Here is a 22,592-nt window from a genome sequence, read left to right on the forward strand (position 1 = left end):
AGCAACACTGTGTACTTTCTCTAGCTTCAGGTGAAGGAAGAAGAAGAAATTCCGAAGCTCAATTTGTAGACTTCTAGCGACGGAACGTTAGCGACACAGCGCCCCCAGCTGGTCTGACGAAGGACTACACAACTCTGTAGTGCCGTGCCATGCCAGCCAGGGGGCACTGTGTCACTGCTTGGGGTACTACACATCAATGTTAGAGTATTTTATGTTTTAATTAAACTCATTTTAAGGAAGAAAAACTGCACAGTGGTGCTTTAAAACAAACTGCATCAAGAAATATTAATATTACGGCAGCTAAACGAGGTTATTAAAACCATGAGCTGAATTCGGATGGGACACAGTGAACAGTTAAAACAATTTGTCGGCGGAATAAACCTTGTTGAATATTGAAACAAGAGCACAACAGAAAGCAGAGATTGAAGATGCACCGCAAGTTTTTTTTTTTTTTTTAGGAGGTCGAAGGTCATTCATCCAAACCTCGGAAGAAGGGGGAAAAAAATTTCTGACACGCGCGGAGGGGGGAATAAGTAGCGGCTGTCGGTTCATGTCCCGCTGCTGAAGGTCTTTTCAAAACAGAAAAAAGAAAATGGGAGGGGAAAAACGTGCTTAATTATGCATGAGAGGTGTCAGGCTGAGCTAATTCAAACACGCTGCGAGGGAAAAGCGCCCGACATGATCCGCTAAGCACGGCGGCCGCTCCGCTAATGCAGCCGATGACTGAAGAGGTAAAAGAAGACTGGGGCGGCGCGGCGAGGATGAGTGGCTTGTTAATGCATAAAATATGGTGACGGCCTGTCGGGGGAGGGGAGAAGGAGGGGAGAGGAAGAGGAGGGGTTTGAAAAAAAAAACGACAACAAAAAACAAACATAAAGGCAGCAGAACGGGATGAATGGAGGAGCAGAGCCAGAACCGATTATTAGACAAGAAACATCAAATCAAAGCTTCAAGGTCCAGTGTGTAATATTTGGAGATTTTCAGAAGGAAAAGCAACACCAGGTGGTGACATTTTAGATTGCAGCGCTCATTCGCGCCCCCTCCCTCTCCCGGGCTTGCCGGTGAACTACGGTGGCCTATGCACACAAACCCGGGCACCTCGTTCACCTTCTTCTTTGTTGGTTTATTTAAGGACGCGAGCCTTCACCCTAAATACAAAACGCGCCATCAGGCAACCTGGATTGTCCACACCAGGCTTCCTTAGAAATATGATGAAATATGATATGTAATAATTTCCTTAGAAATCTTTACATATGACTTTTACATGTAATAATGTATTTATGGGCAGTATGTTAAGCTTACCAATACAACAATGTTAAATTAGGGCAAATATTACACACTGGAACTTGAATTCAATTCTATGTGGGCATTGTCAGCAAAACACTCCATTTTAAAACCCCCTCGGCCTCACGCCTCCCCCTCGGCCTACCTGGTGGAACGGGTCCTTCCTCATGTTGCGGCTGGCCAGTGGCTCGTCGAAGGGGAACACCACCGAGTAGTTCTTGGCGTAGGACTCATGGCTGCGCTCCCTGATCCAGCGCTCGTTCCCCGTCAGCGAGTTGTGGAAGCGCCTGCGACGTAGCGGGGAGGAGGCAATTCCGGGGCAGATTAGCATTCATTAGGAGGCGGCGGGGGGCAGAAATAAATCCCTCAGCCCTGGTTAGCCGCTAGCTTAGAGAGCTCCTCACAGGCAATATTTATTGATGTATTTATCTATTTATTTATTTATTTATTTGAACAAATCCTGCCTTTTAAAGGACCGTCTGATACACATGAGCTGCAGCGTCATTGGCTGATGCTCACTGGCGGTCAACTACTTGTAGCAACAATGAACGTACGGTATATACTTAATGCATGAGTGCTTTCACACTGAAAAGAGTGCAAACAGTAGAGTAGCTATCGTCTAACAAATGTATTACCATAAGTCAGCCAGCAGGGGGCAGTAATCTTTTGGAATACTGACAAATGGCACGTTCTGCTGAACACGCACCTGTTGCGTTGTGCTGTGCTGTGCTGTGTTGTGTTGTGTTGTGTTGTGTTGCAGCTAAAGGCAGTCACCTGATGTCGTAGCCGTACATGTCCTTCTCTGGCCGGCCGTGGATGATCCAGTGGGCCAACTCCCGACCACAGCCGCCTCCCAGCATCATACCTGGAGGCGGGGGGGGGGGGGGGGTTGGAGCAAGCGCAGACATTCAGACTGAGTGTGTGTGTGTGTGTGAGTTTTTGTGTGTCAGAGTGGCAGGTGTCACCATCAACCATCTTCAATTTGAACGGTTGATAGATGACCTGTCGCATGACAGAGGAGGAGAGGAAAGAAGGAGAGCCACTGTCGCTGTGCATCAGTCGCCGCAGGAAACAAGAAGTTCACCTCGGCAGCTCCGACCAGCTGCCTGGACCTCTCCCATTAGTTCTGGAGGAAGTGGGAGGAGCCTCCCACTGGCCTCTGCTGCAGCCCGCACACGTCATGTGACCAACGGGGGGGAGAATCGGGGAGGTTTCCGACCTTTGTTCCGTCACTTGACCTTCCCGCCCTCGGCCGCCCCTCAGCAGTATGAGCTCATCAGCGCTAATGAGCTGCAGCCTCGAAGCCCCGCCCCCTCTGGCGCTTGTGTGTGTGTCTGTGTGTGTGTGTGTGTGTGTGTGCGTGTGATGGTGTGATTCCCCATACATCTCTGGCGGTATCCCTGGGGCCTGGGGAGCAGGGTGAGGGAGAGGGGGAGTGAGGGAGGTGGAGGGGTGAGGGAGGGGGAGTGAGGAGGAGGGTGATGAAGCAGGAGGAGTGAGAGGCAGAGAGGGGAGACGCAGTTCCGACGGACGGCGCCAAGATCTCGACGCCCAATGGCGTCTGTGTGTGACCCCTTGGCACTCAAGGTCCGCCCACCTCACCCCTCCACCCCTCCCCTCCTCCCCCTCTCTCTTCCCTTTGCTGACGTCATCACGCCGATGACAGCCGTTAGGAAGTCGGGAAGATTTGAGGGCGAATTAAAAGAAATAACTGGTGCGAGCGAGAGTTGGGGGACGTGATGTTTTCAATGATGTTTGACTCTCTGCCTCCCTCTGGTGGCCTTGGAGCTTGGAGCTGCGGCGGCGGCGGTGGCGGCAGCGGCGGTGGCGGCGGCGGCAGCATCAGTTTGAAAGCGCGTTGGTGCTTCACATCTTACCGGCGCTGTTGAAGCCGCAGCCCAGGAAGTAACCTCGAACCTCTGGAGCCTCGCCCATCAGAGGCTTGTGGTCAGCCGTGAAGGATTCTGCAAGAAGACCAGAACCAGGTCGGACGGGGTTCCTCTCTCACTTGTATTTAATGTATTTCATTTCACTCTTTTTTGGGTCATATTTACTTTTAATTTGAGGATTTATAATTTTGTTGCTTGTTTGAGCTTCTCTCTCTCATGGGGGCGGAGCCGGGACCCTACCTGGCCCACACACCGTGGACTTGATGCCCGTCTGCTCCAGAGCCGGAACCCTGTTGATGGCGCCCTCTATGTGCTGCATGAACACGTCCCAGTCCAAGTCGAACAGGCTGAACGCAAATTTATCCGACACCTGGGGCGAGAGGACAGAAAGAAAAAGAGAAAAGGAGAGGAAAATCATAACAAAAAGCGCCATTTAGCGTCTCATCTGGACTCTGACTCCTCCTCCCCCTCCTACTCCTCCTCCACAACTTCCTCCTCCTTCAGGTGGGGTTGACTCTACTCTCTTCCAGCACTGATGTGACTGTGGCAGCTCCAGACCTCCAGCTTATCAAATTATAACACCAACAACAAGAAAATGCGCAAACAAAAGACACTGCCAGCGCCCCCTGCTGGCAGTGTCTTTTACTTCCTGTTGCGGTCACAGCTAAACCCAGGCTGCAGCTCCGTCCCTCTCTGACCTCAGAGGAAGAATCCGATTGGTCCTCTCCGACTGTTGTTTTTTTCCCACCTTCCCAGCAGTTTGATCTGATGGATCCCAGTCAGTCAGGATATTTTTATGGGGCATCAAACGTGTTAAATATCGACATTGCGTCCGACAGTTCCGCTGCCACTCTAACTGGAGTGCGACGGCATCGTGAGAACAAAGTGCTGCAAACATCAGCTGCTGCTCCAGCTGCATGAGGCCCTCAGCAGGCGGCTGCCACCACTCTCTCTCGCCGCAAACGTTCTGCCCTTTTCTCTATTTTCGTTTTTTCTCCACCTCCCCTTCTCTCTCTCTCTCTTTCTCTCTGTCTCTCTCTGTCTCTGTCTCTGTCTCTCTCTCTCTCTCTGACTCTAGAGACATCAAAGCGCCGCTCAGCCGCAGCGTCGGAACAAAAGGTTTCGCCTCTGTGCAAAGAAATCCTCTAAGAAAGAAAAAAATGAAAATCCAGCGGGGAGACGGCGGAGGACAGGAAGTCACTCTGATGTTCTCCCAGCCAGTCAGGGAACGATAATAAAAAAGAAAAGCACAGTGGATTTTCGTAAACGAGGGATTTGGATCGATTCGAACCTGGAGCGGAGAGGCTGGTAAAGGTCAAGGGTCAAGCTGCAGGTTTATAAAGGAGTTGTGTCAATGCGGGTGTTGTGAAGGTGGTGAAGGAGGAGGAAGAGGAGGAGGAGGAGGAGGAGGAGACATAGAGTCCATGTTTCACGAGGGGATTCGCCACCGCCGCTGTCTCACCTCGTCCCAGAAGATGGGGTTGGACTCGTAGCCGCCCACAGACAGGGCGTCGCCCTGCAGCCGCAGATACACCGACGCATCGTGGTCCCTGACGTTGGGCATGTTCTGCAAAGGTCAAAGGTCAGTCAGAGAGTCAGAGGAGGGGAGAAGGCACTGAGCATCATTAACCACGAATAATTTCATCAAGAAAGTTTGTTTGTTTTTTTTTTCTACTAAAACTAGAACAAAGGTCGCTTCAGTTCCTCGTTTCACATTCTGACATTTAGGAAAAACAGATTCCACAACACAGACTACCAGATCTACACAACAACAACATGCACACAACAACATGACAAACCAGAAAACACACAGCAGAAACGCATTAAATAGAAGCTTTTGTTTCCTTCTGTTGAAGTCGAATAACATTCAGTGTGTGTGTGTGTGTATGTGTGTGTGTGTGTGTGTTTTGATGTCGAAGTAAATTTTCCTCTACAAAAGTCAAGCAGCTCTCTGCCTCCGGACCCGGACCACCAGAGGACCGGCTGACATTTGGGACAAAGATTCTCGAGCTCGACGGCTCACCACTGAGGATGGCTGGTGCCACAGTGCCCCCTGCTGGCCACGCCGAGAGGCAGGCGAGACGAAGGAAATCTTCACCTTCGTCTCGTCTGTCTCCCGGCGACAAGAAAATCATTTAGGGCGATATATAATCAGGTCATTTGGGACATTATGATGATCCTCTCAGGCTTCATATCTCATCAAATTTGGATTAAAAAAAAATCACCTTTGAACTTTACCTCATTCCTCAAGTTCTGAATCTTTTTAGCAATACATCTCACTTTATTTCCCCTCTAAAAATTCCCATCATCTAAAATGCTGAAATTATAGATGAATAAATGAACTAAATTCAATGAATCCCATAATATCACACCAGAAAGAAGAAAACCGGATGGAACCAGTTTGTCAGTGACACAATATTTGCATAAATGCCATGCGAGGCCATGGAACACAACACACACACACACACACACACACACAAATGGCTCTCTAATTAAAATGCCATTATCAGTGCTGCACTACAGCCCGGCCAGTAGGGGCCATGCATGTGCGACTGGTGGGACTGGTGGACTTCGGACCTGAAGGGGCCCCAGTGACTGATGTGCAAAGGCCCAAAGGTGGTTTCACGTCATGGGCTCAGAGACCTCGTCAGCACACACACACACACACACACACACACACACACACACACACACGCACGCCGGACTGTACTCAGAAGAGAGGACACACAAATACACACAAACAGGCAGTGTTTGTGTGTATTTAAGGAAAAAAAACTGTGAAACCGAAGTTTTTTGGAAAACAGGTGAGAGAAGATCAATTCAAGTCACCTGATTGGACAAACTTCTTTCCACTCCACCTTCAAAAATGTCTGCATTTGTGGCTCTTGTCCTTTTTTCCTCAAGTGGTTATGGATGGCATGAATATTGTTGACCTGGACTCTGCTGATAATTGTTTTTGATTGTTTGTTCTGTAATAACACTGTGAGAAACTGTGTGAATCTGGACTCTTTTGAGGACTTCTGTTCCTCGTGAGGAGTCTGTGAGACAGTGACCTCCTGCTGCTCACCTTGGAAAACCGTGAATTAAAAGTCAACGTTATTATTCTAAGAGAAAATGGTGTAACTGGACGTCCTTTAAAGGTGAAAAAAGAGGAGGGCCACAAATGTGTTTCCTCCAGCAACCACTAGGTGGACGTAACAGATAATCAGTGTTGAGGAGGGCAGGAGGTCAGGAGGCATCTGGCGTGTTGTGTTTTTTGGAGATTTTTGTTTTTCTTGAGAGAGTTCCCACCTGAATCCCCTCGATCCGCTCCGTCACCACGTAGGCGTGATGCATGGCGATCAGGGGCACCTTGACTCCAGCCATCTCACCCAGTTTGGTGGCCCACACACCTGCAGGCAGAGGAGCCGAGCCGCGAGCAGTCAGACGATGTGGAAAGCTAAACTTATTGTCACTTTTTGTTTTTTGTCTTTTCCAAAATGGTGTAGCCATGTTTTCGTTAGAAAAAGAAATCCTCAAGTAAAGTCCAAATACCTAAATAATATAATATAAAAAAAAAAAAAAAAATCAACTTAAATACAGTAACAAAGTATTAGTACTTTGTTACTTCCCACTTCTGTGCAGTAAGCCAGACAACCAATCAGGTCTCTGAGTTGTGCGGCTCACCAGCAGCTCTTTTCATTCGACATGCTGTCTGTCTTCTTTTAATTATGCATTGAGCGTTGTGTGTTTTTTCTCGACTTGGCAGAACCAGAACAACTGGTTTCGCTGAAATTCTCTTCGAGCGTGCGGAGCATCGAGGACGCTCTCTCACCTGCACAGTTGACAACGCAGGGCGTCTCGATGGTGCCGTGAGGGGTCTCCACCGCCTTCACCTTCTTCACCCCCATGTGGTCTTCCCCCACCTGGATGCCCGTCACCGGGCAGTTCTCGATGACCGTGGCCCCCCGGGCCGAGGCGGCCCTGGTCAGGGTGGTGCAGGTGCCGGCCGGGTCCATGGTGCCGTCCTTGGGCACGTACAGCGTCCCGTACAGGTCGTCCACGTTCATCAGCGGGTACAGGTCCTTGGTCTCGGCGGGCGACAGCACGTGGGACTCGATGCCGTAGACCTTCCCCAGCTGGGGTGGACGCACAGAGGAGAAGATCAGCCAATCAGCTGCAGTCTAGCAGGAGATTGCTAGCGCGCGCAATTAGCGCGTGGGCCAGGAGTTCAATGGAGTTGCTCAGCCAGCGCATACACCAAAGAAATTTTTACTTCCACATTAATTAGCCCGTAGAGCATGCACAGTAGTGTCACTTCCCATCATGCCTCTGTAACTCACATGATCTATTTGGCCAATCAGAACGATCCTGGAGAACATCACTTACAGACACGTCGGGACAGCCAATCAGAACGGGCTGAGACACCAGCAGCACGTTGTGACGTCACGCTGGGAATAAACTGTTTTCTGGTGATTTTCTGGCCTTTAGCATTTTTTAAACGACTAAAAATGGAAAATAGAAAATAGAAAGATTTGCTATTACAAATTTGTAGACGTTGGGTTTTGAGGTCTTAAAAAAAAACACCTGCAAACTCCTCCTCCAAGCACAGCGACAAGTCAGATCAGAAGCAGGTGGCCGACCTTGGACAATAAAGCATCCATCCCAAGTCTGGTGGACGTGTTCACACCATCCTGCAGCACTTTATTATTAATCTGGTTCCTGCCTCCCCTCCTCCCTTAAGCCCCTCCCTCCCCCGCCCAGCCGTCCTGTTCTCCGCTTATCATCTCTGGGTCTGCAGAATGCAACAAGTTGGCGGCTGTTCAACTGACCCTTGGACCTCCGAGGATCCGGTTCTCTCCTGATGGCGGAGCCACACAATCAGCTTTTTTTTTTTTATCTAGGTGGGTGTAGGATTGTTGCTTCAGAGTTTGTTATTGGAAGCGTTCCATTCCCATCGTTTGCTGCCAAGAATGGTTGTTATATTTTTCTCTTTGCACCATTTTCACTTGAAGTGACCTGGTCACGTGACCCCCTACGTCACGTCCGCTGACATGTAAATGCGAAAAAAGTGTTTCCATGACACTTTTGCGATATACCTCCATATGGATACGTCTGAAAAACCACCTCACGAAAGAGTCAAAACCTTTTAGCCATATTTGATGGGTTTTCCCAAGTTTAGGTGTTTCCATGACCATTTTTTCATTGCGATATATTTAGGTTTTGCGCAATTCTGGTGGAGGTCACACACACACACACTTAGGGCGTGTTTTCATTGTCTTGCCTCGCCACGGTACAATTCGCCTCGGTACGATTGTGTTTTCATTGGCTCTGTGATCACGAGACTGTTTTCGCGGAGAGTCGCTCTCACCTTTCGTCAGAAAATCTCAGCCAATCAGTGCCCTGCTCGTCGCTACGTCACCACTAAACTCGCTTTGTCTCGCTTGGCCCCTCAACGATAGAGGTACCAAAACAGCGCCCGCTACAACCGTGTAGCACCCTAACACCGTACCGTGGCGAGGGCGAGGCAATGAAAACACGCCCATAGTGGCGCTGGTCCTCACCGACATGAGCCTCTTGTACTCGTCCAGCCGCTGCTTGTTGGAGGCGATGAAGAGTCCTCCGTTCTGGATCCAGCCCGTGTGGAGGCCCGTCTCCTCCTCCAGGTCCTTGCTGATCACGTTCCTAGTGTGGGCCAGCAGCTCCACTTCCACGTCGCTGGGCCGCAACTGCCACAGCAGGCCTGTGGGGGGTGGGAGGACACACATATACACACACAGGGTGTTGGAGACGGGACGGAGGTCTCGGGCCCGATAGCTCGCGATAGCCTACCTACCTGCCGTGTGCCAGGTGGTGCCGGCCGTCAGTCTGTCCCGCTCCAGCAGCACCACGTTGGTCATGCCCATCTTGGCCAAGTGGTAGACGGTCTGGCAGCCCAGGCTTCCTCCCCCGATCACCACCGCATCCGCCGACCTGAGCAAGGCAGGCAGGAAGAAGAGACTTGCTGAGGCACTTTTTTTTCAAAAAAAAGGAAGAACCCCCAACGGTTGAACTTGAAACCGCGTCTGAGGGTCTTTGAACGGCGGGACATCCCGCTGTGGGTGTGAAAGTTAACAACCTGGAGACAATGCAACAATGAACAGCAGAAGAGGAGACGGTTTCCTGCACGACAACTCAAACACAAATAACCTGCTTGGCCAGAAGACAAAACTTGCCAGGGGCTATAACTAACGAAATCTACAATATACATAAATACACATTTCTATGCAGTATATGCACGTACATATATATACATGTATGTATATATATATATATATTTTTTTTTTACATATATACATATACATATTTACATATACATATAAACATACATACATATATACACATACACACATACATATTTACTGTACATCTATATACATATAAATATGTGTACACACACACACACACACACACACACACACATATATGTATATACATATTAAACTATTTTCTCTATGCTTCCTCTTTCCTGCATTTTCTTTAGGAAAACACAACCTTGCACATGCACCAGGAGGAGTTTTACAGCAGCCGGAGCTGAAACGCTGCCAAATCTGGATCACATATCCCACAACCAATCAACTTCCTTCAAGAGGTAATAAAAAAAAACAAAGGAATAATAATAAAGAAAACAGGAAGGAGCTACGATAGTTCAGCACTACCGGCAGTTTCAACCAGAATTTCAACATGACAGTGACAGTGTGGCCACCTGTTTGCATTAACACCGTCTGCTGGCTCTTCACCTGGCCGATGTGTGAGGTGATTCCTGGCGGTTCACACTAACCTAGGCAGAGGTTTGGTGGGTCCAGATGCACTTCCATCCTGTTTCAGCGTGGTCTTGTAGGGAACGCCCTTCTCCTGCGTGGACTCCGAGCTGTAGGTCCGGGCGGCGGTCCGACACAGCGGGAGGGGGCGAGGCCGCAGCACCGCAGCCGACACCGCCCGTCCAACTGCACTCCCTAGGAAGGCCATGAACCCTGGGAGTGTTCGGACCAAAAAAAAAAAAAGGATGAATATATATATATATATATATATATATATATATATATATATATATATATATATATATATACATATATATTAAAAATAATCCATCAAGATTAGGAAGGCAATTAAAAAGTCATTAAAGTATAATTAAAGAAAGAGCAAGGCAGGGCCTCCTAGTGGAGACGTTCATTAGGAGAGAAATCTAAAGTTTGTTTTTCAGGTTGCAAACTTCCCCTACTTGCACCAGCACGCACGCACGCACGCAGTCTCCCTGGCAACACGCAGTTGTGCTGCATTTTCAACATTTTTAAAGGTCACGTGACCACTTGTACAGGAGAGCCTGTACCGGAGTAAGACCCGCCTCATGACATGATAATCATCGCACTATGCATCCTGACGTACACCGGCGCTGAGGCAGCTGCCGCCGCAGCGCCCCCTGCTGGCCAGAGGACTCACACCAAAACAATCTTTGCTCTCTGCAGGAAACATGGCCGTCATAGTTTTCAGAAGAACTCATTCTTTCTTTATTGTTAATTATTAACCAGCTATTCCTGATGACGATCCGATTGACGTGCAGTTAAACCGCCACGTGCCGCAAACGGGCAACGGCGTCTGCGCAGCCGCAGGCGGACAACGCGCTCTCTCTCCCTCTCGCGCACCTCACGCGCACGCACGCACGCACGCAGAGCAGAGCGGATTGTTTTGCACTTACTCTCGGCTCCGCCTGTCTGCGATGGTCCCCTGGCGACTGAAACTGCGTTTTTGTTGGGGGGTCGTGCACGGTGCACGCGACCGAATGGCAAATCCGAGCAGTGAGTGAACTAGTGAGTTGTGTGTGACTGTTACGTGAGTGTGTGTGTGAGAGAGAGAGGGAGTGCGGTTGCGAGCTCCTCAGATATGAAGGGGGAGGCCTCGTCATGTGTTCCCTCCCCTTTCCGAAGTCACTAGAGCGGAACCGAGATGCATTGTCGTCGTCATAGTCGTCATTATTATCATCTTCATTATTATGATCATCATCATGTCACTCAGCCCCTCCGACCAGAGGGAACTCTCGTTTGTATTTTTGCTACGTGTATATTTGTTTAGTGAGGGACCGCGTCTCCCCCGTGCTTTTATTCTGAAGCCTAGCCGTTTTCTGACTGCTGTTTCCGGCCTGCAGTCTGCACGGGTGAGTTAATAAATACCAAACCTGCGGAAAATCCAAATCGCCTGTAAATAAGCACTTTGCAGATTATCCACAGTGCATATTTCAAATTCCCACATCCTAAAATTTTCCAGAGGAGGGAAAAAAACCTCCCCAGATGTCCAGAACTCAGCACATTTAGCCCTCTGTTTACAGCCTCCTGAGAAACCAAAGTGTTGTTGCACCTAATATAACTCAACTTATTTGAAAGGGGACAAAAAAACAACAACTGGCCGAGGGTGCATCTAGGCAAGTTTCACATCCCTTTGTGACGTCACAGGGGGATGATTTCCATCACATTGTTTTTTTGTTGTGGTTTTTACCCCCATATTCCCTGAAATGGAGAGAAAATATCACAGTGGGGGTAAATTTCACTCTTTTTTTTTTTCATTAAAATACAGGGCGTCAGCAGTCAAACTCACTTCACTGAGCAGGAAAACACTGTCAGCAGTTCATCTGATGCTTGCCCTACTTTTCCTCAAACAAACACATGTGCAGGGGCAGCAGCAGCTGCTGTCATGAGCACTAACCAGGCGGAAGTAAACACCCGATGCCAGGCCAACCTGGAGAGGGAAGCGCCCACGTTTGAATCCAGACTGGACCAACTCTGACTCTCCGTCGATCTTATGCAACGTTCTGAACACGCACTGACACGCTGACCCCCGGGGTCCACACCTCCCAGCCAGCGGCCAATCAGGAGGCTGGTCTGGGCCGGCCGACCCCGCCCCGCTTTGCTGGCGGTGGTTCATTCCAGTTCACACCGCAGCAGGTCAGCGGGGCAGCGCAGAGACTCAGAAGGTGTATTGGATTACCTGCCAGCAGGGGAAACACATACAAGCAGCACTGTGGGGATCAATGAAGTAACAGCAGAGCAGCAGTGAGGAGTTTAAAAGTAGCTGCTAGAAAGTGCCAGTTGGCATGAGACTGGTTTGACTCACCGCCCGGAGCATGCAGGGACCACTGGGTTGGGAAACAGACGTGGTTTTCTTCAAGAGAATGAAGAAGAATGCTAAAATATACACACATTAAAACCAACAAAAAATATTCTTGTCAGAAAACTGTAAGTTGTCTCACAAATCAACTCAATTAACTAAAATTAAATTCACTTTCATTCACATTTTCCCCCAATTGTTTACAACATTTTTGTTAATAATTGTTTCGAAAACCACTAGATGGCACCCAACTGTGGATCTAGTGTTTTCTCTATTTTAGCTTTTCAAGCAATTTCTTTTCTTTTTTTTATAAATCTAAATTTAAAACACACATTTACTTCCTCAAAACTATCTTTAAAAAAAAATTCCTTCCTGCTCAATCTTTATACATTTTTTTTTATTAAAAGATATTTTCTCTCCCCAAATATTTTGGTTACAAACTTCATTTAAAAAAAGGAAAAGTACAAAAAACTAAAAATGTAATTTTATTTATAATAAGTTGCCGTTACATTAGTTTTTATAAGTTCTGGACACGTTTTTTCCCCCGCATCATTGTACTCTGCTTGATTTGTCCCCACGCTGTGCTTCTGACTGAATAACAAAAAAAACTACATGAAAAAGACTCAACAAATAAATAATCAAGGCACAAAGTCATAATAATCAGGAGGAAAATGACCAGCCACTTGTTTCTCAGCTCCACACTGGATGTCAGAAATAAAACAGTGAACTTTCATTGCAAACCATTGAGTTGAAATATCCTTAAAGTAACAGTTCAGCCAAAAATGAAAACATAAAACTGCTGTAAACTGGTTTTCTGGTGAGAAAACTTTCACCCGATCTCTCATCCTGTCAACCAAGGTTTGATTTTAGGGGTGAACTGTCCCTTTAAGGATCCCAGTGAAGCTACAGAGAGGTTGGAAGTACTGGACGTTTGGAACTCAAACAATAAAAAGAAAGAAAAAAACAGCCTGAAGGTTGTTCAGCAAATCAGTCGTTTCACTAAATCTCATTCCAGGTGTTTAACGGGAAGGAAGACACTTCTGAGAAGTTTAATCCAAACACAGACGGCAAATCTGCTGAAATCGCGTTCCGGAAAAAACAACCTGGTGAAATGACGTGAGGTTAATGAGCCAGGTGAGTGTCTAGGAAACACCTGGCCACAGGTGGCAGGAGAGAGCAGGAGCCTCCTTGTTGTCCTGGCTTCTCCAGGAAGTTGTTAGCAGTGCAACTACTGGAACAGGAAGTTAGACACCACCCCCCCCAAAAAAAAATATAAAAATAAAAATACCCCAACAAGATATTAAACAAAAAAGTAAAAGTTTGACATCATTCAAAAGAATGAGACGCACAATGACACAAACGGACGTTCGAGCAGTCTGTGTAAACTCAGCCGTGTCGAGGTTGCTCCACTTCCTGCTGTGCAAGTACAAGTGTTTTGATTGGTGAAGATGTGGAGACCATGTGACCAGCTGCCGACCGTGACGGCAAAAAGGTGCTCAAGTCTGACACCTGCGGCCTTTTGATCCTGCAGGCGCCGCCCCCTCCCCACTGCCCTGGCCCCGCCCGCCCCCTCCTGGTGGTGCCGCCGCACTACAGCTCGTCCCTGTAGCTCCCCGACAGCACGTCGGCTGCCGCCGCCGAGCCCTTCATCGTCTTGTGGGAGCCCCTCCAGTCAGTGCGCACTGCGTCGTCGTCCCACAGCGTGGACGTCTCCGTGTCGCTCACCCACTGGGTCTCACCGGCGTAGTGGCACGGTTGGACCAGGAGGGGGCGCGTGCTGAAGGCCTGCAGGTTCCTGTTGGGGTAGTGGGACTTGTAGTCCTCGCTGTAGACAGAGCGAACATGAGCGCAGTGAAAATTAGATAACCATTGTTATAACAATATAAATCCAATAAATAAATAAATAGTTTAGACTTTTATCTTATTCTTTTTTTGGCCCATAATGCAACAGGACGAATGTGTGTGCTGCACCGGGCGTGTCTGGAGTCGAGCAACGTGGAACCCAAGTCAGAGAGGTGGAGTCCAAGATGCATTTTGGAGTTTTAAAGGTACAGTGTGTAAAATTCTGCCATCTACTGATCAGATTTTAGATTGCAGTGCTCAGCCGTCCCTCTCCCGAGGATGCCAGTGAACTACAGTGGCCTGCACACACAAACCCGGATACCTTGTCCACCCTCTTCTTCGTTGGTTTATTTGAGTACAGCGTTCACCCTAAATATGAAATACACTGTCAGGTGACCTGGATTGTCCACACCGGGCTGCCTTAGAAATACGGCAACTAACTCAGAGCAAAACCTGTGCTATGTGTATGTTTGTAAACATAAATAAGAACCGTTCTAAGGACAGGAAAATCTAATTATGTGTACTGTACAGTGAGTGTACTCATTTATTTATTAATTATATTGACGGCCAGTATATTAAGCTTTTAACAATTTAAAAATCAGAACTGAGCAAAATTTTACACACTGAACCTTTAAGATTGAGAACATTTAGGTGGCACAGCTTAGAGATTCGGCCTCTCTGGGGAACATTTAGACGTAAACCGCAGACTTCCTCGATTTGATGCTGCTGCAGCCGCTGCAGCCACGCCGGGCTTTATATTTAGCATGTGAACAATTTTCTGCGGCTGCAGGGACAATTACGAGGTCAGCTTTAGGGGTTCAGCGGCGGGGGAACTCTGTAGTTTGGTCACAGAAATGTCTCCTCGGAACTGTAGGATGCGGTGAAGCAGCGCATACTTGTACCTCCAGCAGGGCTGCGTTTGCGCGACTCACTTGGGGTGCTTGTCGTACATGATGGGCAGGAACTCATCCACCGGCAGCATCTTGGACAGCGGCTCGGCGTTCAGCAGCTTTTGCGCCCCCTGCTGGGAGATGGCGTAGGACAGCGTCCAGTAGGAGTAGTCGGCCACCACCAGGTTGCGAACGTGCTCCACCGGCTCCTCGTTCCCCGGGTTCACCTGCTTCCTGCCAAAGTATCTGCAGCCAAACGTCCGACACAGTGAGAAAGACGCACACACGAAAAGTTTTATTATTTTTTTGGTTGCTTTTTTTCACATTTTCTGTGATAATCAATTTTGGAGAAAATTACGGTTGGGAAAAAGACATTTTTTTAAGCTAACTGCTAACGTGCTAGATTGGTATTTAGTAGAATGAGGCAAAAAGATAAAAGCTGTCTGTGGGGTTTTGTCTTGAGATGCGTAAGTGTCTGTCAGTGTGAGGGGAGGCAGGGCTTACATGATGTCCCAGTCTAGCTCTGTCTGCTCCACCTCCTCCATCAGCCTCAGCACGCGGCGTTTGAAGTTGGCCTGGAAGCGGACGTCGTCCTCGAAGACCAGCGCCTTGTCCATCTGCAAGTCCACCATCTGAGTGGAGGAGGGGATTCCGTTAAAAAGGTGCAGTGACAGATGGATGGCCAGACGGACGGGAGCATCTTCTCACCTCCTTCCAGATGTAGAAGTGGCTGAGGAAGCAGCCCACCTCCCCTTTGGTCAGGGTGCGACCGGAGAACGGGTCGTAGTAGCCCGGCAGCAGGTCCACGCCGAGGATCTTGATGTCGCTGCTGTTCAGGGCACTACACACACACACACACACACACACACACACACACACACACACACACACACACACACACACACACACACACACACACACACACACACACACACGATTTTCCATCATATCATGCACCATCTCACTCTCGGCTCTTCGTCTTTTCTTCTTCTTCTCCTCTTTCGTTGACTCACTTCCCGTCCACGGCGTCCACCACCTTCACGTCGATCTCCAGCTCATTCAGGGAGAACAACATCCGCTCCCGCCGGTCGGGACGCCGCCGCAGGTTAACCAGGTAAATCTGGAGGAAGGGTAGAGAGCGTTTATGATTTAAATGGAAAAAAAAAACAAAAGGAAAAGGGAAAACAGAAGCAGATTGAGGAAGAAGAAGGTTGAGGAAGTTCCTGAAATCCCAAAATCGGCAAACAAATCTGATCAAATAATTCCCGCAAAAAAACAAACATAAAGAAAATGGGGCCTAAAGGTTCTTCAGCATGGATTCTGGAGAGTTCGCCTTCAAAGATCAGGGGGTTTATCAGAGCAGTCAAGACAGAACAAGCCGGCTGGAAGGAGGAGCTTAAGGCCTGGGGCTCTTCTTCAGTGGTGTGACTGAAAAAAAAACATCTGCAGTATTTATGGCGGTCCGACGTTTCCCAAGCTCCTGTCAAATCCATATGCCTGTCATGAAAAGTGTTCAGGCTGCGGAAGCGGTCAATAATTAATCCATGCAAGTCTCAGTTGTATCTCATCTCAGTCGTCGTTTTTTTCATGAAAAACATCTGCGTCTAGCCAGTCTGATCACACGGCCGCGCGCGGCTTAGAAATCATGATCGCCGGTGAATTGGGAGTCAAGACTGAAACTGTCGCCGTCAACCTGCGAGTCAGTGGGGATGGGAAAATTCTAAAAATAAAACAAGAAGGAGAAGTAGATGAAGCAGGAGAGCGTCCTACCTCGTCGAAGCCCATCAGGTCCCTCTGTTTGGCGAACATGTGGATGTAGCGCGAGGCCAACATGGGCGGGCCCTCGACTGTTGGACGAGAGACAGTCTTAAATCAGCGGCGCCGACAGAACACAAGGGTGACGGCTGCCGGCCAGACACTTGTGTATAGGAAGTCACGGTCTCTGTGATCCACAGCTTAAAACTCGTGTAAAAGTCCCAAACAGGCTCATGGGCCCTTCAAAATAAGACACGGAAAACCTCCAACAAAGACTGACTGAGAGTTTTTATGGTGAAAAACAGCCAAAGAAACTCTGTTCGATGGACTCACTCACACTGCATTTTGTTTAGAAGGCCTCCTCCTGCAATCACAGCGAGGTAGAACTTTGTTTATCACTTTTGACCATGTGATCGCTCCTTCCATCCAATGAAAGGCCCAGTGTGTAAACTCTTGGCTTGATTGATGATTTTTGTATTGGTAAAAGCTTCATATACTGTCCATAAATACAAGATATAAGTTTATGCTCACAGTACAATGAAAGTCAACGCATGAATGTGTGCAGTAAATAACAGCGCGACTTGCTTGAAAAGAGTAGAGGTCTGTGAGGTCTGTGATTTTCTGCGGAGGCGTGAAATGAACGCTGAGGTATCTGGTCTGGTTTTGATTAAATCCAGAGGGTCTATTTGAATCCAAGCCTCTGGATTTGATCAAACGAGCAGAAAGCAAAAGAGACAGAGGGCGTCGTCCTCCTACTCATGGACTCGAGGTGCGCGTGGACAAAGTTGAGCCGGTCGTCCTCCAGGGTGTGGTGAGGCTTGGCCGGCACGTTCAGGTAGCCGTAGCGCTCCTTGTTGCACACGTACATCTGGACGCCTGGGTGGCAAAACAACCAAAGAACATAAAAGAAAATAGTGCCAGTTTGTTTTACGAGGTGGAAGCGGAAGCGGCAGCCACGCACCTGCGGCCCGGCAGGAGAAGGCAAAGACAATGATGTCGTCATAGGGCCAGGAGTAGTCCTGGTGGGGGGGGTGGAAGGCCAGCTTCTTCATGCCCTCCTTCCTCAGGTCCAGCAGCAGGCTGGAGTGCACCATGGGCACCGGGAAGCAGCCCAGCTTGTGGCGGTGGCGGGTGGGGAAGTACTCGGCCGTGCGGCGGTAGTAGCCCTGCAGGGGCGGAAAGGTCCAATACTTCCTGTTGCTGACTTTAGTGCCAATAAACCAGTCATGAGTCGTGAGTTTCGTGTGAAATGGGAAAAGAAAGAAAAGTTGATACACAAGTTGCAGGTAATGTTGTCGAGATGTTTGCATTTTTGTGTTAGATGGATGGATGCATAAAAAAAATGCATGTTAAGAATATTTTTGTTGTGTCTAATCTCTATTGTGGTATCACAGTTTCTATGCTAATAGTATAGCTAGCAGTGAGAGACAGCATTACTTTTGTTTCGGGAACTGAATTTAGCAAAGACCCGCCCCTACAGGCTTCTGATTGGGTGGGTAGATCGGGGTCAGAGGTCAGGGCCACAGTTATGTCTGGATTGTGGCCAACCAGAAACTTCACGCTAAAGTCAGCGTTCAATGCTTGTAGCTGAACGCTTGCTGGTCGAGAGGGGAAAGCCGACACCAGGTGACCAAGAACTGGACCGGACCGCTTCCCTCTCAGAGACTCACCTGCGGCGTGATGCCGCACCAGAAGTTGGAGTAGGCGCCGGTGGAGTCCAGCATGGGAGCCACGGCCGACTTGTTCTCGGCAATCAGCAGGTTGAGGGCGTCAGGGTTGGTGAGGATGTTGTCCGTGTCGGCGTACTGAGGAGAGAGAGAGGGAGAGAGAGAGAGAGAGAGAGAGAGAGACAGAGAGGGAGGGAGAGAGAGAGGGGGTTACAAGGAGGTGAAGCAATCAAGTGAAAGTGGTGGTGGTGGAGGATGAGGAGGTTGAGGAGGTTACCATGATGTAATCGGCCCAACGCTTCCTGGCAAAGTTGAGTGCCGCCTGCTTCAGCTTCAACACGTGCTCGTACCTGCTGTTGGGCCAGTGTTTGGGCCCCAGCTCCCCGGCGTAGGACCTGCAGCACGAGGGAGGATCAGAATCCCGCATGCAAGAAGAAGAAGAAGAAGAAGAAGAAGAAGAAGACCACTGCTCTGCCCTGTGTGTTGCTGTGTCTCAATTCAGGTTCTGCACCCTTGAGACCGAGTGTCCTCCGTCTGAAGGAAGCGTTCTTAGAGTTCCCAGCCTAGAAGGACGGACCAAACCCCGCCTCCCTCGGTAACCACACGGGACGGTCTAGCCTTTGGCGTATTTCCTGGTTGCGTCACCGCCGTTCCCTCCGGCTGGCCAACCCCGGAAGTGACGTTTTTATAGTATCAAGCTAACCATTGGTTCGCCATCTAACGATGCCGTTGAATGTTCAAATAACTAAAAACCCGATGTTAAAACTGAATATTTTATGTGAAATTTAATACTTAAATTTATACGAAGTGTCTTTGCCAGTAGATGCCGCTAATTTCAGCTGACTTCCCAGGATCCCATGATGCTTTGCAGCCGCACGCAAAGCATCATGGGATACATAAGTGCGCAAAGGATAGTAGCAGTGCATCCTTGGAATCGGCTAAAACGAGCGCGTATTTCCGAGTATGCATATTGAGCGTCCTAAGCACCCTCGGGAATTGGGACAAGCCTTCGCGCAGTGCTATGACGCAACTTCCTTTCAAAATGCGTACTTCAAGGATGCAGACCCTGAATTGAGACACAGCATGTGTGTGCGCTCACGTGGGCTGCTCCATGGGCCTCCACTCCACATAGTGGTAGAACTTCTGCATGGCGGTCAGCCACTCCTTCAGCACGGCCGTGGTGTTGTCCGAGTTGTGGTCGGTGGCCGCCCTGCGGGTAGAGGGGAGTGAGGCGGTGGTGTTGGGGGTGAGGTGGTGGTGTTGGAGGGTGGAGGGGGTGTGGAGAGATACAGGGGAGGACAAGGGTTGGGGGGACAGGTTGCAATAATCCATTATCTTGAGTGAACTTTCCCTTTAAAGGAGAACTGTTGGGTCGTGTCTGCAACCACTTTAGGCGGTCTGTTTTCGAAGAAGAGGCTATGCACACACACACACACACACACACACACACACACACACACACACACACACACACACACACACACACACACACACACACACACACACACACGTTGCAGATTTCCTGAGAGCCGCCCACTACAGAGTTCCTGCTCAACATATGGATGGAAAAAAAAACGAACAAAGCTTCTCTCCCCTGAAGGCATCGCAGGAATAGCGATGATGTTGCACAAGTCACAAAAAGTCACACTCGGACCCACCGCCACCGCCGCATAGAGAGAGAGAGAGAGAGAGAGAGAGAGAGAGAGTGGAAGGCCAGAGCTGCTGCGGTTCCAAACATGACTTCATGATCCCACCGCAGCAGCTGCAGCAGCAGCAGCAGCAGCAGCAGCTCCGCTGACTGTGTCCGTCTCTCTCAACCCTCTCGTGGTCGGTTCATCCACTGGCCCTCACATCCAAATTCTTTTGTGCAACATCTGCGCAAGAGAACCGACGAAGAGAGTGGAAGCCTCCCAGTCAGCGCCTGGTCAATAAAGTTCTGTTTTAAAGCTCCCCTGTCGTTATTTGCATCTTTCACGTCAGAGTTTTTCCATCCTGGCTTTCCTGGACGTGGTCGAGTGTTTAGCCCTGTGTTAACAGCCGCCTGCTAAAACCGACACACAAATTACCTTTCAACATGTTTGTAAAGGGGTAAAGGGGGGGTTCAGAGGTCAGAGGGGAAGAGTGCCCTTTGTGACATCACAAATGGAAGATTTCTGCAGTGGGAAAAGTGATGAGCTGATTCTTTTTTTCTGTCACATTTGATAATTTTAAATCTCCTTCCACAGCAAACTTCTTTTTTTTTTTTTTTTTTAATCTTTTGCTTTTGTCCTGTGTTTTTAATGGTGACACACGACTGACTTCAGCTGCAGGAAAATATGAGTTACACAGCAACTCAGCAGCAGCAGAGTTTGATGATGCCTCCAACACACCTCTCTCTCTCTCTCTCTACACACACACACACACACACACAGACTCCATCTGTCTCCGATCAGAACTCTGTACCGGGTTCGACTTCACAGTCACACGGACCTAAACTGGGTCACTACGCACTTTGAATGCACCATGTTCGGCCGCATTTCCCGTTAATCGGTAGCGTAACTGCACTGAGAGGAAGAGGGTGGTACCTCGGGTGGTCCCTCGGGTGGTCCGGGGGAGTGGAAGGCGGCGAGGGGACGCTTGGAGCGGCGGCACCACCGGCCGTGCACGCGCGCGCGCGCGCACACACACACACACACACACACACACACACACACACACACACACACGCTGGACTGTACTCAGAAGAGAGGACAGAGACGAAGAAGGGAAATGGGGGGGGGGGGGGGAACTCACCAGAGTGAGATGCGATCTTTGGGGTAGTTGAGTCTCTCCAGGGCGCCGAGGTAGTAAGGCAGCGAGTGCGCCGTGTTCCGGGCGATGATCGCCACCACCACGGTGGGGAGCTGCATTCTGGACTCCTCCGGAGATCTTTCCTCGGAGAAGTAGCTGTTGGAGCGGCCCGCGAAGAGGAGAACCGCCAGCAGAAGGTGGATCAACATGGTGGTGGTGGTGGAGAAGGTGGAGGTGGAGGTGGAGGACCCGGAGCAGCAGCAGGCAGCTGCTGGACGCGTCAGCAATCCAAGGGTTGGAAAGAGAGCGAAGAAGAAGAAGGAGACGAAGGAGGAGGAGTGAGAGGGAGAGGAGGAAGAGGGCATTCCCAAAGCTCCCAGACCTCCTCCCCCACAGAAACACGGCACGAGCTGGCGACAGAGAGAGAGAGAGAGAGAGAGAGAGAGAGAGAGAGAGAGAGAGAGAGAGAGAGAGAGAGAGAGAGAGAGAGAGAGAGAGAGAGAGAGAGAGAGAGAGCTTCCGCTTTCTAGCGATGGGCACCAAAACAAACGAGTGTCCAAGAAAAAGTTATAGTATCAAAACCAGGGGAAACGAATCAATGACAACCTGTCTTTGAATATTGAATGTTGACGCACGATAACATAATCAAAACCCGGACTAAATGTAAAGAGTAGTCTCCAAACAAACAATAATGAAGAAATAATACTATATTAACACAATGTTAATTTAAAAGCAAACAAACAAACAAACAAACAAACAGACACACAAACAATATAAGAAACTCGTCTCAACTCAGATAAAATAAACTAGAAACACTAACAAGCAACAAAATGATGAATGTTAAACATGTATGTAAGTAGTAAATACGACAAAAAACGAGTAACGAGTTTCAAAAACAAAATAAATGAAATATAAATTTATTAAAAAAAAATAGACTTTTTGGCATTTTTTTCAAGAGATTCAAGAGATTGTAAGTCATTGATTCATTATTTTCAGTTGTTCAGCAACGCGAAGGGTAGGGGGAAATAAACTCTTCTTCCTGGTTGCAACTTCGGATTGCCGCCACGAGAGGGAGCCTTTGCTCCAAGCCGGGCCTCGCCGCCCAGGTCGAGTGTGTGTGCGGACAGTCGTCGGTTCGTCTGGTTTACTGATTACAAACCCCAGACGCTCTTAAATACACATCTGGGTTTGTCTACACTGTTTCCCAGGCAGCGCTGCGCACACGAACGCCAAGGATGAAATTATACGAGGTCAGATCCCCAAATTACCTTTGCAGCGTTTCATTGTGCACAAACAGAGGCTGGATTATTTATTTTTTTCCTTTCCTGGAAATGAGACATGTGGCAGCCGTGGAGAGATGCATCTGTATCATGCATGTC

General features: G+C 48.9%; 2 protein-coding genes and 1 long non-coding RNA gene across 3 annotated transcripts in view; 1 reads left to right on the forward strand and 2 right to left on the reverse strand.

Annotated features, from left to right (window-relative positions):
- The window catches only part of sardh (sarcosine dehydrogenase), a 22,613-nt gene extending 11,573 nt beyond the window's left edge, over positions 1 to 11,040 (reverse strand). Inside the window, exons 1-11 of the mRNA XM_076013925.1 lie at positions 10,888 to 11,040; positions 9,973 to 10,165; positions 8,989 to 9,125; positions 8,717 to 8,895; positions 6,988 to 7,291; positions 6,465 to 6,565; positions 4,636 to 4,740; positions 3,414 to 3,543; positions 3,162 to 3,248; positions 2,059 to 2,149; positions 1,430 to 1,571 (exon numbers count right to left, since the gene is read on the reverse strand). Of these exons, the coding sequence (XP_075870040.1) occupies positions 1,430 to 1,571; positions 2,059 to 2,149; positions 3,162 to 3,248; positions 3,414 to 3,543; positions 4,636 to 4,740; positions 6,465 to 6,565; positions 6,988 to 7,291; positions 8,717 to 8,895; positions 8,989 to 9,125; positions 9,973 to 10,160 (1,464 nt within the window). The 5' untranslated portion in view covers positions 10,161 to 10,165; positions 10,888 to 11,040. The remainder of the gene's footprint in view (positions 1 to 1,429; positions 1,572 to 2,058; positions 2,150 to 3,161; positions 3,249 to 3,413; positions 3,544 to 4,635; positions 4,741 to 6,464; positions 6,566 to 6,987; positions 7,292 to 8,716; positions 8,896 to 8,988; positions 9,126 to 9,972; positions 10,166 to 10,887) is intronic.
- Positions 11,041 to 11,070: 30 nt separating this feature from the next.
- LOC142880201 (uncharacterized) lies at positions 11,071 to 12,810 on the forward strand. Its single transcript, XR_012925401.1, has 2 exons — positions 11,071 to 11,343; positions 11,857 to 12,810. It is a non-coding gene; the product is annotated as an uncharacterized LOC142880201 (long non-coding RNA).
- cercam (cerebral endothelial cell adhesion molecule) lies at positions 12,765 to 21,615 on the reverse strand. The gene is made up of 12 exons (XM_076013926.1): positions 21,217 to 21,615; positions 19,544 to 19,654; positions 18,722 to 18,839; positions 18,448 to 18,582; positions 17,739 to 17,943; positions 17,534 to 17,653; positions 16,793 to 16,869; positions 16,036 to 16,142; positions 15,731 to 15,863; positions 15,527 to 15,654; positions 15,065 to 15,268; positions 12,765 to 14,115 (listed from the first exon to the last, which is right to left on the reverse strand). The coding sequence occupies exons 1-12, from the start codon at positions 21,576 to 21,578 to the stop codon at positions 13,881 to 13,883; spliced, it is 1,935 nt and encodes a 644-aa protein (XP_075870041.1). The 5' UTR covers positions 21,579 to 21,615; the 3' UTR covers positions 12,765 to 13,880.
- Between the last annotated feature and the right edge of the window lie 977 nt (positions 21,616 to 22,592).

This window comes from Nelusetta ayraudi, unplaced genomic scaffold (genome assembly GCF_046127955.1).
Source record: "Nelusetta ayraudi isolate G7.1 ecotype Tasmania unplaced genomic scaffold, CSIRO-AGI_Nayr_v1 ptg000162l, whole genome shotgun sequence".
Lineage (NCBI taxonomy): Eukaryota > Metazoa > Chordata > Actinopteri > Tetraodontiformes > Monacanthidae > Nelusetta > Nelusetta ayraudi.